General features: G+C 53.3%; 1 protein-coding gene and 1 long non-coding RNA gene across 7 annotated transcripts; one reads left to right on the forward strand and one right to left on the reverse strand.

Annotated features, from left to right (window-relative positions):
- Positions 1-26: 26 nt before the first annotated feature.
- ESCO2 (establishment of sister chromatid cohesion N-acetyltransferase 2) lies at positions 27-17,008 on the forward strand. 5 transcript variants are annotated; one of them, XM_048079357.2, is made up of 11 exons: positions 27-326; positions 2,154-2,216; positions 3,570-4,581; positions 7,061-7,148; positions 9,754-9,814; positions 11,944-12,058; positions 13,556-13,687; positions 13,967-14,056; positions 14,673-14,816; positions 15,081-15,265; positions 16,195-17,008. In XM_048079357.2, the coding sequence occupies exons 2-11, from the start codon at positions 2,170-2,172 to the stop codon at positions 16,331-16,333; spliced, it is 2,013 nt and encodes a 670-aa protein (XP_047935314.2). In that variant the 5' UTR covers positions 27-326; positions 2,154-2,169; the 3' UTR covers positions 16,334-17,008. The 5 variants fall into 5 exon arrangements, with proteins under 5 accessions (XP_047935314.2, XP_066851278.1, XP_047935313.2 ...); XM_066995177.1 differs by lacking the exon at positions 27-326 and adding an exon at positions 349-405; XM_048079356.2 differs by lacking the exon at positions 27-326 and adding an exon at positions 1,580-1,737.
- On the reverse strand, positions 8,853-11,962 carry LOC125184746 (uncharacterized). 2 transcript variants are annotated; one of them, XR_010830711.1, is made up of 2 exons: positions 10,977-11,962; positions 8,853-9,868 (listed from the first exon to the last, which is right to left on the reverse strand). It is a non-coding gene; the product is annotated as an uncharacterized lncRNA (long non-coding RNA). The 2 variants fall into 2 exon arrangements; XR_007169130.2 differs by lacking the exon at positions 10,977-11,962 and adding an exon at positions 10,707-10,835.
- Positions 17,009-17,358: the final 350 nt, after the last annotated feature.

Below are 17,358 nucleotides of genomic sequence, written 5' to 3' on the forward strand. Positions count from 1 at the left end.
GCAGGATTAAACACAGGAAGCGCCATTAAAAACAGGCAGAAGGTTGCAAAAGAGAAGAACAAAGCGAGGAATTAAAGGCTGCTAACATTTGCGTGAGCCAGTAACAAGCCTCGGGTGGGCTGTGAGCCTGGGACTACAGGTCCCAGCGTGCATCGCGCGCTCCCGCCGCCCGGAGGTAGCTCTGCGCTCGCAAGGCACGCCAGGAGTTGGAGTCTCCCTGAGGCGACCCGGCGAGCTCTGCTGCCTGATTGGCTGGACGGCGAGTGAGGCGGGCCCAGGAAGGGTCTTGACCAATGGCGATGCGAGGCGGGCTGAGCGGCAAGGAGGTGGGCCAATGGGACGGGGGGGGCCGGGCGGGCGGGAGAAGCAGCGCGGGTTCGGAGGCGCGGGAGCTTTGGCGGCGGGGTGAGCGCGGCTCTGAGCGGGGGGGGGGGGGGGGGGAGGGGGCAGGGGTCTGGGGTTTGGGGTCTGGGGTTTGGGGTCTGGGGTTTGGGGTTTGGGGTCTGGGATCATGGCTCTGGGGGGCTTTGGTCTGGGGTTTGGGGTCTGGGCCCTGGATCAGGGTCTGGATCTTGGGTCGGGGTCAGGGTCTGGGGTCTGGGCTGGGCTTTGGGGTCTTGGGTCTGGGAACTGGGGTCTAGGAACAGGGTCTGGGGTCTGGGAACTGGGTCTAGGATCATAGGTTTGGGGTCCAGGGTCTGGGTCTGGGGTTTGGGGTCTAGGATCGTGGGTCTTGGGTCAGGGAGCTGGGGTCTGGGGTCTAGGAACTGGGTCTGGGGTCAGGGAACTGGGTCTGGATTCTGGGAACTGGGTCTAGGATCATAGGTCTGAGGTGTAGGATCTGGGTCTGAGGTTTGGGGTCTGGGGTCTAGAATGATGGGACTGGGGTCTGGGGTCTGGGATCATGGGTCTGGGGTCTAGGAACTGGGTAACTGGGTCTAGGATCATGGGTCTTGGTCTGGGGTCTGGGGACTAGGAGCTGGGTCTGGGGTCTAGGAGCTGGGTTTAGGATCATAGGTCTGGGGTGTAGGACCTGGGTCTGAGGTCTGGGATCTTAGGTCTGGGGTCTAGGAACTGGGTCTAGGATCAGGTCTGGGGTGTAGGTCTGGGGTTTGGATCATGGCTCTGAGGGTCTTTGGTCTGGGGGTCTGGGATCATGGATCTGGGGTCTGGATCATGGGGTCTAGGATCGTAGGTCTGGGGTTTAGGGACTGGGGTCTGGGGTCTAGGAACTGGGGTCTGAGGTCTAGGATCATAGGTCTGGAAACTGGGGTCTGGGAACTGGGGTCTAGGATTATAGGTCTGGGGTCCAGGGTCTGGTTCTGGGGTCTGGGGTCTAGGAGCTGGGGTCTGGGGTCTAGGAAGTGGGTCTGGGGACTAGGATCATGGGTCTGGGGTCTGGGAACTGGAGTCTGGGGTCTGAGATCTAGGATCCGGGTCTGGGATCTGGGTCTGGGTCTAGGACCTGGGTTTGGGGTCTAAGATCATGGGTCTGGGGTCTGGGAACTGGAGGCTGGGGTCTGAGATCTAGGATCTGGGTCTAGGACCTGGGTCTGAGGTTTGGGGTCCAGGATCATGGGTCTGGGGTCTGGATCCAGGTCCGCTGCAGTGCAGAGGCGCGGTGCCCGTGCAGGGGGCTCTGAGGGTTGGGGTCCAGGGGCTGTTGGTGAGGAGCTGCCAGCTCCCGGCGGGTTACGGGAGCTGCTCCCTACGCCCTGCCCCAGCACTTCGTGACCGGTGAGCGTTCGGCCCCCGTTTGTAGGGCTGTGGGGTTTCGGCGGGGCGCTGCGCCGCGGGGCACGGCCCCGAAACCAGGAGAGAGCCCAAGCGCGACGAGCCTTAACGCCAGCAAGCGGCGAGCCCTGAAATCCTCTAAGTGCCTGCTGGGCAGCCGGGTTCGGGTACCCGGCGGGGTGCAGGCGGGCAGGGAAACCCCAAAAGTCTGCCCTGAGGTGGTTTAGGGTCCCGGGACGGCAGGGCAGGACGGAGCTCGCGCCCAGCTGCAGCCCAGCCCTGTCGTCCTGTCCCCGTCACGCCCGGGCTGCTCCCGCTCGGCCTTGCTCTCGGCCCCCCCGTTTCCCTTCCTTCGTTACCGATTTGTTCGTTTTTTAACTGCAAACCTGTTTTACACCACTAAAATCGTGTTCTGGTAGGCGCCCCGGTGAAGACATGGCGACTCGCACCCCGCAGAAAAGGAGCCGCAGCCCCCCTGACAGGTACTTTAACCCCTCCTAAATCTTTATTTTTCCTCATAAAATCAATTTAATGTTTTATTTTAAAAACAAAGGAGCCGCAGCCCCACTGACAGGTACTTTAACCCCTCCCAAATCTTTAATTTTCCTCATAAAATCAATTTAATGTTTTATTTTAAAAACAAAGGAGCCGCAGCCCCCCTGACAGGTACGTTAACCCCCCCCCCCCAAATCTTTTATTTTCCTCATAAAATCAATTTAATGCTTAATTTTAAAAACAAACTAACGTTTTGCTGCATGTAGGCTAAGTTAAATATCGAAAACCCTCCAAATCTTTTAATGTAAAGTGGAAAAAAAAACCCGCTGAGGGTGGTTCTGCACCGCAGTAGCATGGCCCAGGTGTGTTATTAGAAATAAAGCCCTGCCGTTCGCAGTTCCTCGTGGAAAAGTCTCCTCCACTTGGGAAGACTTCGCTAAGCACGGCAGAAATACTTAAAAGTCAGCACAAATTATCTGAGTGGCCTTCAAGGGTTCCTTTCTTCCATGTATCTAAAAATATATATATTTTTTCCCCACGAATTGAGTCACTGGACAAAGGCTGAGCTGTACCTCTGGAGGAACGGGTTGTTTCCCACTCCAACCCTGCCAGCTGAACAGGTTTTTTCTCAGGCTCGTCCCGTACCTCCCCCACAAAAATATTTCTTGGGGGCAGACCGGGAGCGAGGTTTTCTTTCTGAACCACAAGGCCGAATTCCTGAGATCGGGCGTCAGTATTTGCCGAGGAAACGCCTCGCTGCGCTGTGCCCCCGGCGAGCGCGGGGCAAGCAGGGGCAGCTGAATGGGTCCTTTGTGTAAACGTCCCTCTCCTTCAGGCTGGTGGGTTCAAAAGCTCGTGGTGCAGCACCGACAAGAGTTGAGGTTCTGAAATAGCTCTCGGCGTGAGGCTTCAGCACGTGCCTTTCAGAAAGCGGTGTAAAATCTGGAGCGGTTTTCCCTCCCTCGCCTTTGCCACCCCGCACGTGGCAGCGGTGGACCCACAAAATTTTTTTCGGGAGCATAGATCCGAGTTGAGAGAGTCGGTCTGAAAGAAACCAGGGCTTTTCTCCTTAGCTGTGGGCAGCGCTAATCGTGTCAGTAGTGCTCCAGAAAGCAAAATGTCTGGAGTTTTAACAAGTTTGGACAGGGACTTGATTTGATGCTTCAAAAAAGCAGAGAGTGGCAAGGCAGTCGTGGGTCTCCTGAGATCCGCTTTTGTTAACGGGCACGTACCAGCACAGCAACCCAGCTGAGCAAAACCTAAGGGTTATTTGAGCAAAGCAAGAGCTGGAAAGCTTTTGGTCATATATGTGATATTTTCCTTTGCAATTCTTTTTGCAGCGCGTCCTTAGCCTTTGAGACTCCTGTCAAAAGAGCGACGGTCGGTTTTGTCGACGGGCTGTCGCCGCGCAAGAAATCCAGGAGGTATGCGTCTCAGATAAAGTGGTCACCAGGCTCCGGTGATGAGATGAAGGAAAACGAGGCCGTCCCTGTGAAGCCAGCGCCGTCCAGGAGGCTGGATGTTTCCCCCCTGCAGGCAGCCAACGTTCCCACTGCTGCGCCCAGGGGGCTCTCCGGTAAATCATCCCCAAAGGCAGCTTCATCCTACAGGCCCGTTGTGCCCGTGGTGTCTTTTTACAGCAAGGAGAAGCGGTACCTTACTCTGATCGAGAGGAAACAGCTGAATGAGAGCCTCTCTTTCGGGGGGAGGAACGGTGATGAAAATGCCCCGGCTGCGAGCAGGACCGAGAAGATGAGCGCGAACCTCAGCAGGAACGCGAGCTCCAGGCCAGCCAGGCCTGCAACAAGTACCAAGCACGGCAAAGCTGTCCCCAAAACTGTCCCCAAAGCAGCGAAGAAGGTAAAGGCGGACGTCCCGCCTCTGAAACCCAGCGCGGAGAAGGAGAACGCTCCCTGCCTGATTAAAAAGAAGATGGATTCGCCCTTCCGCGTCCTCAGCATGACGGTGAAACCAGCTTTGAAGCTCCAGGCGGGGGCGGCGTTCTTTTCTGCCAGGAAGAGGTCGCACTCCAAAAAACCACCCGGAGACCCCAAATCTCCCCAGGCGCCCCCCAGGGCTGCGCAAGGAAGCGGCCAGGCCCCGGCAGGGGCAGCTGGCACGTCTCACTCAGCTCCTACGAGCGAAAATCCCAAGGCGGGTGGCACACGGGGCAGGATTTCTGCGCCTCAGAAGGAAGACAAGGAGACCAGGGAGGACTCGAGCCGGGGAAAGGAAGAGAGAAGTTCAGCGTGCGAAGGAGAGGCGTCCCTGCAGAGCAGGGGGGGCACCCCTGCTGTTCCTTCCCACCCCCCCAAGTCTCCTGCCGCAGAAGACAGCGACACAGAGAACGTGGTAGGTGGGGGTGGCATCGGGACACGTTCAGGTGACGTGTGCTGAGCGAGCTGGCAGTGACGGGCTCCAGTTGTTCAGGCACCGGGGGCTTAGTTGGGAACGTCAGAGGATGTCGCCTGGGGAAGGGCAGCTTCCTCGCGCCGCGTTTTTACAAAGGACAATCCGTTTTCTGGTTCCGAAGGGCCCTTATTTAGGAATTCTTGCTAGCGCAGCCCGTGCCATAGTCAGGAGGCGCTGGCAGGCCTCGGTCTGCTCCGTGGCTGTCTTCCAGCGAGGATTTCTCAGCGGACGCTGCAGGTGCTGGCTCGGAGCTCCCTTCTTCCAGGCAGCGAGAGCAAGTCCCCGTTTCTCATCCCGTTACAAATCAAGTTTCTTTGAGCTGGCCTGGTGGGAGAGCTGAGACCTTTCAGTAGCTCGCTGGAGAGGCGTAAGCGACCTCTCCCCCTTGCCGTGCCAGCAGTGAAAATACTCCTGGTGCCTGATTTAAATGTTGTATGTGGTTTTTTTTTCTTGTTTTTTAACATAAATCTTGTGCAAACGCCTAGCATTTGCCAGAGTGGTTAAACTTCGCAGTGAGTCTAGCTTATTGCCAACCAGGTAACACTTGCCTCACGTTATTTTTATTATTTACCAGAGGATTGTTGGGCTCGGGGTGCGCATCTTGCTTTCTAGCCGTGATGCTTAGGTGCGAAAGGTGAGGGTGGCACTGGAGCACGGCTCAGAGCAGGTCCCCAAACGGCCTCGTGACACCTGGTGGCATTTTTCTTGCCGCGTCCTGGCATCCAAACCGCACGGGAGCAGGACGGGCACTGGCGTGCTGCCGTGGCGCTTTGCGGTGGGCACTGAAAGGAAGCAGTGAGCAAGGTGGGAAGCTGTTTTTACAGCACTAACGCGCTTTCTATTCCCGTGTTGCTTCCATAAAGGGCAACTTATTGCCCTCTTAGTTCACCCGCGCTATATCAGCAGACCTCTCACGTACCTGACCTGATTGGCAAGAGGTTTTTACAACCCAGCGTTAACAAAACCCAAATGGCAGCTTACGGAATCCGACCTTGCACGTGCAGTTAAAAAAAAAATAACCTGAAAACATTTGATCCTGCCGTGACTGCGGTTTCTGCGTTGGCGAGCTGTTTCTCAGGGGTTCCTCAGGCACAGAGCGCTGGAAACACACAAACTTGGTGACTTTGTGGGGCGAAACCAGCACGGCCCAGTGTGGCCTTGATCTGGTTCCACGTTCTGCTAGGGGCAGCTGCTTCACCCGGTGACTGTCCAGGGTTCCTGATGAGGTGGGGAATAATAGATTCTGTAGCGTGGTCGTATATGAAAAGATCAGAGTTTAAGGCAAAAATCAGCTTGGCAAACTTAGATTTTAATAGGATTTATGTGCGAGGCTTCCAGAAGCTGTGAAGGTGCATGGCCGTGAGCGGGGAACGGAGCAGAGTCCCTGAAAGGCTAAGCTCAGCAAATGATACGAATATCTGTAGTTGTTTGTTTCGAAGGGAATACTAAAAAAAAAAAACCACACCACAAATTTCTCAGCGTTGGACATCTCTAGTTTTAGATAATCACCAGGACCATTAAAGTACCAAGCGCTTTATTTTCTTTAAATGCAATTTAATTGTCTAATTCTTAAATTATACAATCGTGCCCTTATCACATCGGGTGTCAGCCTCGAGGGATGGCAGAAAATGGAAGAGGTGAGATTGAGAAAGAGACAACGTTCATTATCAGGCACGGTAGGACTCTGGTCTTTCTCAAATGCTTACAGCAGACAAAGGCAGAAAAAAATAGTAACAGCAATGACGCAGGATAGTGAAATTAAATAAAAAAGGAAAATCCTTCAGTATGTTGGCTGACAAACTGGGGAACCACCATAGAGAAGTGATTTCTCCAATAATTTTAGAATTCCTCCCTCCCTTTTCATTATTTTTGATGGATTTGTCCCTTCACACCTAAAACTGTTTCGTTCTGGAGCTGCTTTCTTTAAACTACCCCTTAGAGTTCTATGGGAGGGAGAGATCTTTTCCCTTTAAACAGGAAATCACGTGGTTAATTTAAATAAAAAAATCCTACAAGTTTCGAAGGAAAGTCAGCCCTTAATTTGGTCTGTAAGGTGCAATACATCTCAGTGTTTGCAGAGGTGCTTAAAGTATTAAAACAGTGCTTGTGCTCCCTGCTCAAGTCACGTTCAGGATGCAGACAGGTCAGTGCTGCATTAACTAAACGCCTAAAATAAACTAACACCTAAAACTTTCTTAATATATAGGGAATGTTCTCAGAATTAAGCCTGTGCTAAGGAAGGAGCCGTGGCGAAAAATAACCAGGTGTCAACAGGCGACAACAACGGCTGGAATAAGACGTGACTTTAATTTCTTCTTGCGCCTCGGCAGGGGGTGCTCAAACTGTAGGGGATTTTGTAACCGCTCCCCGAGAGCTGGGAGCTTTCTTTTGACCCTAATAAAACCGTCTTAATTCACAGGGTGGTGATGAAGCCAGTGCTGCCCCAAGCCAGGAGTCGGATGACGTTATTCCTCCGAGCCCATCTCCGCAGAAAGGGGACAAGGAAGGTAAGCTGGACTGCGCCTCTCTTGGCCTCTGACATTTTCTGTAGGGAAACGATGTGGGAAGAGGCTTTTTAAGGTCTTTTAAAATACCTGCTGTTCCCCAAGAGCGGCTTTGCTGCATTCCCAGGTTGTGCTCTAGGTTTGTGTTCCAAAAAGCTGGACAGAAACGATGGAGATGGAGATCTGTGCTCATGGTACGTGAACTGGATCTTGTCCTGGTACCTAACCCGTCCTTCCTCTTCGCTTTACTGCTCAGCAAATCCCAGTGGGATTTGGGAAACGACTCTGTTTGAAACCTATTACCGGTTTTTCTTTCTTTATTCATTTCCCCTCGTCTTCTTGGGCTAAGTTACCCCGATTCTTTCACCTTTCCTTTTAAACCGTGACTCTCAGGCATCCGACGTCGTTTGTTCGCTTCCTCCACACCGAGCCCTGTCTGTCCTGGCCAGGCCCTCCCCAAGTGCTTCCCCTCATCCTTATTTCACCCTGTTTATTTCCAACCATTCCCAACGTAGGAATGCTTTTCGAATCAAACCCTTACGTGTCCCTATCTGCTAGCTAACGTCTACAGGGTTATAAGCATCTATTGATGTTTATTCCTGATGGTGGCCTAGGAAACTCCTCTCTGTAATTCTTGTCTTGGCAGTGAATTATTGACAATAATTATCGGAGTATGACACTTTTGGCCCTGTCAGCTTTCCCTATTTTCTTATAGCAGGTTCACCTAGGCCAAGTTTCCCCGCTAATACAAGGAAATTGTCAGAAATTGTAAATTAATTTTGAGGCTTTTATTCTTCTCTTGGGAATACCAAGACTGTAAAAGGAAAATATGTTGCTTATGTGTATTCGTAAGGCAAAATAATGCATTGGCCTCGACCTCCTGCCTCACGTTCCAAGCACGCGCTAGTGTGTGCCAGTAAGTTTGCAGAAATGTGCAGTTTGTGTGGTTTGATCCGAATTTCCTGCCTTTTCCCTTTTACCAGTTGTCAGTGTTACCTTTTCTAGCCCCAGCTAGACCCTAGGGTCAACCCAATCCTCGCTAACCCAAAGGTGTGTGAATTACCCAAGCATTTTCTTTCCACAGTGCGGAAGTTCTTACGTTTTTTATGTCTTAATTGAGCTAATGATCTGCTCCCAGCTCATTATTTCATTGATGACCGAACTAAAAAGACGCCGCATGTTGTGTCGTGGTCTGACATCTGTTTCCTCTCCAGGTAGCACTCACCTCTGGCTCTTCCTCTCGCAATTATCGAACGCTTTCTTGGCTCTGTGGCTTTCTAGGAGGAGATTGTTTTGCATTTTGGTGTTTCTGCTTTCAGCCCTTCACCTTCCTGATGAGTTTTCCCCGTGGCTTTCTATCCCCACCGTGATTCCCTGCGCTTCCAGTGAGCGAAAATCTCCCGATGTAGCCGTGTTTGTCTCTCGCTCCGCTCCTTGCGCATCTGGTCTTAATCTGTTGAGGAAGCTGCCAGCGCTCCTGAGCTTATTCCTTTTTTTTTTTTCCCTCTTTATATTTGCTCCACATGGGAACTTACTTGACTTCGGAACTGTGAGCTATGTTTTCGTGCTGGTCATCGTTTCTGTGCTGTGCCCCCTCTCGGTGTCCCGAGGAGCCTCCCGCTCTGCTGCTGGCCACGCTTCCGTCTTTGATCCCCACCTTTCTTTCCGAAGGCTCCTGTTTCTGTTTTCTCCACCTGCTCAAAAAGCTGCTGCCGTCACATTCCCCCGCATTGCCTGACATTATTTGTCTTTTGGGGCCCTTCCCAAGAAGCGTCTTGGCCCTCTAAGATCCCGCGTTTCTAGGAAATTTAAGGCTTTTTGTTATTTATTGCTGCCTTCTTCGTGACTCCTGATCCTTTCCACTTCTGATATTAGCAAGAGACATTTTTATTGCGTGCTGATCCTAGAAAGAACTGGTTCATCTTCACAGCGTGTTTTTTGGAGGCTGTCAGTTCCACTTTTCTGCTTAGGCACTTCCTTGTGTTTCTGTGATTATCGAGAAGTCTCTGTCTGTTAGCGAATGCAGTCAAAAAATGAGAGCAGAAAGCAGTCGAGCACTTAAACTGTTTATACTGGAGGGGAAATACTCCTGATTAATAATTTGATGAGTTGTGCTTACTGAAATTTTCTTTGCTAAATTCTCATAAAACGCACAGAGTGTGAGCTGTAACCCAGCGCTAAGCCTGTGGCTTCCCAGCGCCTCTGTGCTGCACGGGCTACGAGCTCGGGCTGCCTTAGCCAAACTAGCGGAAAATGAGAAACCTGTGCTTGATTAACTCTATTAATAGCCAAAGAAACACTGCCGTAGCAGAAACTTCTGCTGGATGTGACTGTTCCTAATTCCAAACGTCAGGGGAAAGCTCAGGGTGGCCCGATCGGCGTCAGCCAAATGTCGTGAAGGGGAGGAGGTGCGGGCACCACTCGTGAACAAAACTTGCACGTATTGCGACAGCGACAGCTTCCTGGTAATCCTACAACCTCTTGTCTGTAGGGTTCAAATCCGTGTCACTTTGAAGTCTCGTTGGTGCTGGGATTCCTCTTTCCATGCCTCGACGTGTGCTGCACCTCAAGATGACCAAGCCACAATAACTTCCCTTGTCTTTTCCAGCTTCATCTCCGAATGCCGTGGTCTACCCCATATTCAGCGCTCTCCCGACAAGCAAGAAGAGGTACGTTAATCGTCTTCCCAGGAGAAGTTAATCTTCTTCCCAGAAGCGTCGTATCTGCAGAAAAATAGTTTTTATATGTTTACATACAAATATTTATTTATATATATGCACACACCCACTCGTTCTCAGAACAGTAGCTTGGTTTTCTGTCTTTGTGCACTGAGACAAGAGAAATCAGCCTTGTAAGGTTTGGGAGGTTTTTTTCTTGTTGTTTTTTTTGTTTGTTTCGCTTAAGGGAAGGCGAAACAAAAAATGGTGCGTTGGTTTAGGTGGCTGCTAGGCTGAGAGTAAGGAGATACACATTTGTTTACTCTCCATAGTACATTTAACCTGTGAATTTACATATTGAGCTGATAGGATTCACTTTTGGAACTATAAAGGAAATGAAGGTTTTCTCTTAACTGTTATTAATGGTAAAATCATTAGAGAAAGGTTGGACAGTTTCGGGATATGTTCATCACTAAGAATGGCACAGCACTGGTGTTGTTTGGGCTCCCTAAAGGGTTTTAATTTATTTCTTTGTTCATATGATTTCTGCCTCTGTGGCTGGAGTTCCCATAACAGCAGTGACTTTCAGTCTCTGTGCCGGCTGTTCGTCAGAGACCCGTGACGACGCCGGCTCTTGCTCTGATTTGGGACCAGGGCTGTCCAAACAAAGTGTTTGTGCTCAGACACCCGAACCCTGGGCTGCACCAGCAGCAGCGGGGCCAGCGGGGCGAGGGAGGGGATGGTTCCCCTCTGCTCTGCTCTCCTGAGACCCCCCCTGGAGCCCTGCGCTCAGCTCTGGGGCCCCCAGCACCAGAAGGACGGGGAAATATTAGAAGTTTGCCTTTTGGTTTTGTAAAAAGCACGCTTTCCTTGCTAAATCACAGACAGGCGCTGTGCCTCCTACCTTCCTGGTGAGGTGTAGCCGTACTAAGTGATGTCCCCGCTTCTGAATAGCTTCTTTCTTCAGTTAATGTCCTGCTGCACCCTAAGGCTTGTCGTGGAAGAAGACTTCTCTTCCCATGCAAGAACCAGAGATGCGAATCCCTCTTCCCTACTGAATCAACTTCTTGATACGTTTTGTTAATAATAGAAATACTCTGAGCCCAGGTTATTGTGACCATTCAACAACAAAACAAAAACCTTTAAAATTCCTTATAAACGAGCCAAAACAAACCTTCCAAAGCTGGCTGCTCCTGTAGTGCTCTGCCACGGAGAAGTGTTGAAAGCAAGCTCTGACGGCAATATTTGCTCTGCTTCCTCATGTGGTTTCCAAATACCTCCCGTGGCACAGGGGGAGCGCGGGGATCTGGAAACGCTGCTGTTTGTGATTAACGGGGGCTCAGCCGTGGATTCCCAGTCGTCTCTGGGGAGGCTGATGAGCTCAAGTTTTTCCCATCCGAAGTCTCTGCTTTGGAAATTCTCTTTAGGATGGAAATCTATGAAGTTGTTTGGTGTATCTCTAAATTAGCTCCACGTTAAGGGTCGCTGCATGACAGTTACAATTCCCCCTTTAAAATTGCTCGAGAAATGCTTCATTCAGAGCAGAAGCCTAAAGGTAAGGTTAGAAAAAACACCGCTATTAACAATTTTAACAGTGCTCGTTCCCCGTAGCTCAAGCCCACGTCACGAACTGATAAATTCATGGAAAGCCTCCCCGGCTGGATCGCCAGCCCTGGGAAAAACGTGCCTCGGCCTCGCTCCAGCCCACTCCCCTCTAAGGGTTTTCCCAAAATGCTGCCGAAAGGTGCTGGCCTGAGGGGCTGGGGGTGGAACAGGAGCTGCGAGAAGCAGGCTTGGGACCCCGGGGGGGTTGGGACCAAGCCGTGGTGGAGCTCAGCCGGGCTTCTACACCTGGATCAGAACCAGGACGAGGTGCTCTGGGGGTAGCTGGAGTCCAGTTTTTCTTCCCTTGGGGGTGTTGCTGATGCCGTGCGCGTGCTGCAGGCAGCTTTCCTTGCAGAGCAGAGCGCTCGAAGCCGTGTAAGACGACCCCAGGTGAAGGTGCTCGTGCTGCTGAGGCTGGCAGAACACGGCCCTGGTGCTCGTCGCGTCGCCCTGCCCAGCAATCACCTCGGACCACATGCGTCAGGGTGACCTTCGCGTGGAGCCACTAACCGACCTCTCTCTGGGATGGTTTTCAGGACGCAGCCCGCTCTGGACGATCTGAGTTCCCCGTTCGGACCCGCGAAAGCAGCTCCTGGCGTGCAGAAGAGCAAGAAGGCGAAGGAGCGGTGCTCCAGGGACCAGATGATCATCGTAAGGCTCCCCCGGGGCGGCTTGATGGCGGTTCTGAGGAGAGGGAGGGTGGGCTGAGGGTAACCAACAAGCGGATTTCCTTCCACATAAACCTCCTACAGACCCCACTGGCTGCTGTAACGGGGCCGTGGTTAACGGATTTACCTCCGTGCCCGGGCAGAACGGTAGCAGGAGGTGGGAAATGCGTCCTCCTGGTTCCCGTGGGGCTGACGCCTTGTTACCGGTTAGGAATTGGAGAGATTTGTGGAACGTAAACAAAAACGAAAAGGGAAACGCAGTCAGGGCACGTATGGCTGCTATAGGAGTGGGTTTGGCTGGATAATTTGCCTTTCCCACAGCCTCCCAGCCTGCTGCGTGTCACCGTCAGGGGCAGTCCGACTTTGCCTGTTTCAGAGCCCTGCTGAGGGCTTTCCCTGAAGCGGTTTTGCAAAGGTGAAAGCGTTTAACGAGGCGACAGATACAACGGATTCGGAACAGCTGTTGATAACTAACGCTGATAGATGATAGCAGTGCTAGGGAAATGCTGTCCCGGGTGTTCCTCGCCAAGAGGTGGAGGCGCAGAGCTTACCGAGGGGTCCCTGTCCCGGAGGAGGAGAAGCACAGCCCGCCCAGTGCCTCTGCTAGCACCCGCCTCTTCCTTCTCCCCCCACTCTTTTCTAACATTCCTCTCACTTTATCTAACCGATACTAACTCCTTCCTAACGCTTTTTCCGCATTTTCCTTTTCCTTTATATCCCAACCCTGTGCGTTCCCCCCTACCCGCCCCCAGGGGGTGACACTTGGCAGGATTTGGGTGAAGAGCCGAGTACTGCGGCCCGCAAACATTTAACAAAACTTGTACAGGAGGCAGGCAGGAGCAGCTGCCCAGCTCCCCCCTGCCCCAGGCGGGTGCTGAGCAGTGACACGAGCCGCCCTGCCTGCTCTCCGCCCTGCCCAAGTGGATCCAGCCACGGGGGGACGTGGGGAAGGGAGAGCGGCTGCTGCAGGAGCAGGGAAATAAAACCAAACCAAACCAAAACCAAACCCTTAACAAGCGAGGCTTCGGTGCGTGTCACTGCTGAGCAACCTGCTGGTTGCACGACTGGCGTCCGGTTCCTTTTCTCCCTCTCCCTGCGCTCTGACAGAGCTATGAAAATGGTGGTGGTTTGTTTTCTTTCTTTTTTTTTTTTTAAGAGAACCGGCAGAAAAGACTACATGGTTTTCTTTTGTTTTCGTGGTGTCCTTTTACGTTGTTGACACAGAATGTCGCTGAGCCATCTGCTTCGAGGCTCGTTCCATAAAATCACTCAGTCCTTTGAGTGATTTTATGCTATGTAGCCTTGAGTGTTCTGCAAACAAGCGAAAGCTTGTGCTCTTCCTACATTCAGATGAAACCAAATACTTGAATCCTTGCTCACTGTTGCTACAACCAACTCCTACCCTCATTCCTGAGACCGAGCGTGGCTTTTGAACCTGAGCACGCAGGATCCACGCTTAGCCGTCTCCCCTTCTCCCCAGGATGCCGGTCAAAAGCATTTCGGTGCCGTCGTTTGCAAGTCGTGCGGCATGATCTACACGGCTGCCAGCCCCGAGGACGAAGCCCAGCACGTCCAGCACCACGAGAGGTTCCTCGAGGGACTGCGCTACGTGGTAAGGGCCGTGGCAGCGGCTGTCCGAGCTGGCGGACGCGGTGCGTGTCCAGGTGGTGCGGCGAGGCAGCTGCAGGCAAATATTTTGTCACCCAAGGGTGAGGTTAGCGTGCGAGTTACGCGCAGTTCCAGCAAACGGTTTGATGGACGGGACTTGACTTTATTCCTGCGAGCCGAGGCGGGTCAGGTTACGGCTCCGTCTGCCAGGGTCGGCGCTGAATCACTTCCCCTCTTGCTAAACCGCTAACTCGGGTGGTTTTTTCTCCCCCCTCTGTGGCAGGGCTGGAAGAAAGAGCGGGTCGTGGCGGAGTTCTGGGATGGGAAAATCGTCTTGATCCTTCCAGCTGACCCGAAGTACGCGGTCAAGAAGGTACAAGCCTGTTTGTTTTGGGGGTTGTGCTGCGGATGAGTCTTCCGCTGGCTCCGATCCCCGGTGTGCGTCAGCGTGCGACCGAACGTCCCCCGGCAGCCCGCGGGGCGAGCCGCGGGGCTCAGCGGGGTCACGGCAGCTCGGGCGTGAGCGATGCGGGTCGCCGTGGCTGCACGTCCCAGCCCTGCCTCCCGCGTTTTGTCCCTAAACGCCCAGCACAAGCTGGGCTCTCCAGTCCCCGGGGCTGGGGTGAGGGGGAGGTGTGCTCCGCAAGAAGATGCGAGCGAGAGCCTGTTCTTGGTGCTAGCTGTGCAGGCAGAGGAAACGGCTGCTCTGTCACAGGGCTCTTGGTAAACGGGGAAGTGTTTTTGTTTAAAAATAGCACCTGAAGAACTTGATTTGTTTTTTTTAAAAAAAAAAACAAGAAAACTGCCAGACTCGCTGCACTGAGAGCCGCTGGCATCACGTGAAGCTGCAAAGCGTTTTGCGGCCGCTTCGTGAAGCCTGACCTTGTGTGAGCACGGGATTATTTGAGGGAAGCGAGCCCCTTTCTGAGGGGTTTTGTGCTCAGCTGAAGAATTGTGGGACCTAACGCATCTCTCATTTCTTTTCTTAGGCCGAAGACGTGCGAGAGATTGTAGATAACGAACTGGGATTCAAGCAAGTCGCACTGAGCTGCCCAGCCAAGACCAAAACGTACCTGTTTGTGTCCAACGAGAAGATGATTGTCGGGTGCCTCGTGGCTGAGTCAATCAAGCAGGTACGATTCGTGAATTACTGGGAAGGGGGGGAAATCGCAGGCTCGTAACGCTCTGGAAATCCCGTCCTTGCGCAGGAGAGGGAAGAATAAAATCAATGAAAAGCTCCTGCTCGTATCCGTGGGAGCTGTTTGCACAGCTGATAACCGAGCAGGCTGCCGCTCGAAGTGCTGACTTCTGTCGTGGTCTGCCCTGCGAAGACCCCCCCTGCGGGGGTCCCAGGGGACGGAGGCAGCAGCTCCACTCCCCCCCCTTTGTCCCTGCAGGCGTTCCGGGTGCTGGCCGAGCCGGTGGCTGCGCAGTCCCCGGGGCAGGACCCGCTGCAGCAGCAGCACCGCGCTTGGCGCTGCTCCACACAGCCCGAGCCCGCCGTCTGCGGCGTCAGCAGGATCTGGGTGTTCGGCCTGGCCCGCAGGAAGGGCGTCGCGCGCCGCATGGTGGACGTGGTCAGGTACGGGCAGCACGGAGAGGACTGCAGCGGGCTGGGGCGGTGATGTTCTCGGGGAGGGAACGATGGTCACAGCAAGAGGCGTTTAGAAACCACGGGTCCTAAAGCCGTCGGCTCCTGTTGCCGAGCACATCTGAAATCCCCTCGTCCTAGCGCAGGGTTATCGCGTGGGCAGATATTAGACGTGTGTATAAATATTTATTATTTAAATAACCTGTGTTTGAAGCCTGACACAAGTGTTGGCCAAGCTAAAACCGGAACACACAGCTACACGGAGTGGATTTTCCAAGCGGAAGCGTGCTGGGTAGGAAAGAGGGTTTTATTCTCTCGCTGGACGAGTGGACGGCCCAAACACTGAAGTTTTTCCAGGCAGGAAATTCTGAGCTTTTCAAGTGCGTTTGGCTCCGAGCAGGCTAGGAGGACGTCCCCCGTCTGTTTGAAACCTGCCTCGAGGTTGAGCTTGATGGCTGCCCGCGAGCCTGTCGTGATTTGTATCTAGTAATACGTAATATCTGCTCACTGTATATAGAAATATGCATATAAAATGTATGCATACACATATATATATGTTTATAAACATATAACCAGATGCTATTACATCTGGAGCTCAGGATTCTGAAAGATCAGCAGCCAGTGCTGTTTCCCTTGCCTCCTGAGCTGCCAGTAGCGGTGTACACCTCCTCCTTTGGCACAGTGATGTTTTCTGTCCGTGCTACTATTACGTTATCTTTCGTGCTAACCTCAACACCCCTCCTGGTTCCTGAAGCCAGGGTCCGGGAGGGCAAACTGCCTCCTCAAGGCCTTCCTCTCCGGAGTGAGAGCAAGGCTTAAGAAGCGACAGCTCCCAGCAGCGAGCGCAGGGCTACCCGCTGGAGGCGGGTACAAGGAGCCAGCTCCTTGCAGCGCGCTGACAGCTCTCTCCTTTCTTCCAGGAGCACGTTCATGTACGGCAGCTACCTGAGCACCGAGGAAATCGCCTTCTCCGACCCCACCCCGGACGGCAAGCTGTTTGCAACGAAGTACTGCCAGACGCCCAACTTCCTCGTCTACAACTTCGTTTATAGCAACTGATCGGACTTGGTTATTACGAGTTGAGGGGAGTTTAAATCAGCTAAGCTAACTCGTTTGTTTTTAAGATAACACTCTGATGCTAGTGCCTGGCTGAACGCTGGTTTCCTGCTGACCGCTAGCCCTTCGTCCTGGGAGCGAGCTGGGGGAAGGCCTCGCTGTCTGTACAGAGCTGCGTTGGGGTGTGGGACCTGCTGTGAAACTGAGGAAGCGGAAGCTTGCTTGGGTTGCAGATAATCCTCTTCCTGAAACCCAAATTTATTGCAAGTAACTTAAAATTTCTTTAAAAGTTTTAATATAAAGGGGGCTGCTTTCTCCCCGAGCTGTGGGTGTTTAACCCCGAGCTCTGCGCTGCTTTGGCCTTGCTGCAGCAGGGGAGCACCGGGCAGCTCCTGGGTGGCCGAGGAGCGGAGCTGGATGTGCGCTGTGCAGGCTGCAAGCTGCTTGGAATCAGATCCTGAACGCGCGGGAGATGAATGTAAAGGGCTTGAGCCGGGGCAGAGGCCCTGGTACAAGCAGCCACTGAATGTATGCACGCGGCAGGGAGCGCGAGCTGGGTTTAAGGAGCTGGCTCGGGGCAGGATCTTTCTCAGCCTCCGCGGTATGAGGCCTGGAACCTCCACGGTGTGGTGTTGTGGGGAGCCGTCACCGCCTGCTCAATAAACTGTGTGAAACGCCGGGGCTGGGGCTCGTTTCTGTGCACAGAGGAGAAAGGGAAACGCTGCCCAAGCTCCCCTAAAGAGTTCAGAGGAGGCAGCGGTGGCTAAAACAGCAGCCAGGGGCTGCCTACGGGAACAGGAGCGGCACCTTGCAGCTGCCCCCTCTTCTCCAGCCCTTCCCTAAACCAAGAAGCCCGGTCCACGAGCCTGCAGCCCCTGGTGCCGAGCTGTTCCCCTGGGGGTGCTGCCCACCCGCACCCCCTTCAGAAGAGCTCTCCAGGGCTCCACCTGTGCCTGGCAGGCATGTCCCCACCCCGGTCCCCACCCCGGTGCCGGCCTTGAGAGGGAAAAAAAAAAAAAGCACCCCTT

Source organism: Anser cygnoides, chromosome 3 (genome assembly GCF_040182565.1).
Source record: "Anser cygnoides isolate HZ-2024a breed goose chromosome 3, Taihu_goose_T2T_genome, whole genome shotgun sequence".
Classification (NCBI taxonomy): Eukaryota; Metazoa; Chordata; class Aves; order Anseriformes; family Anatidae; genus Anser; species Anser cygnoides.

Excerpts from the sequence above, each read along its gene's own strand:
- ESCO2 (XM_048079357.2), top strand. The coding sequence starts at position 2,170 with ATGGCGACTCGCACCCCGCAGAAAAGGAGCCGCAGCCCCCCTGACAG. Across the intron at positions 7,149-9,753 it reads GCAGAAAGGGGACAAGGAAG|CTTCATCTCCGAATGCCGTG; the intron begins GTAAGCTGGACT and ends TGTCTTTTCCAG. Across the intron at positions 14,817-15,080 it reads TGGCTGAGTCAATCAAGCAG|GCGTTCCGGGTGCTGGCCGA; the intron begins GTACGATTCGTG and ends TTGTCCCTGCAG.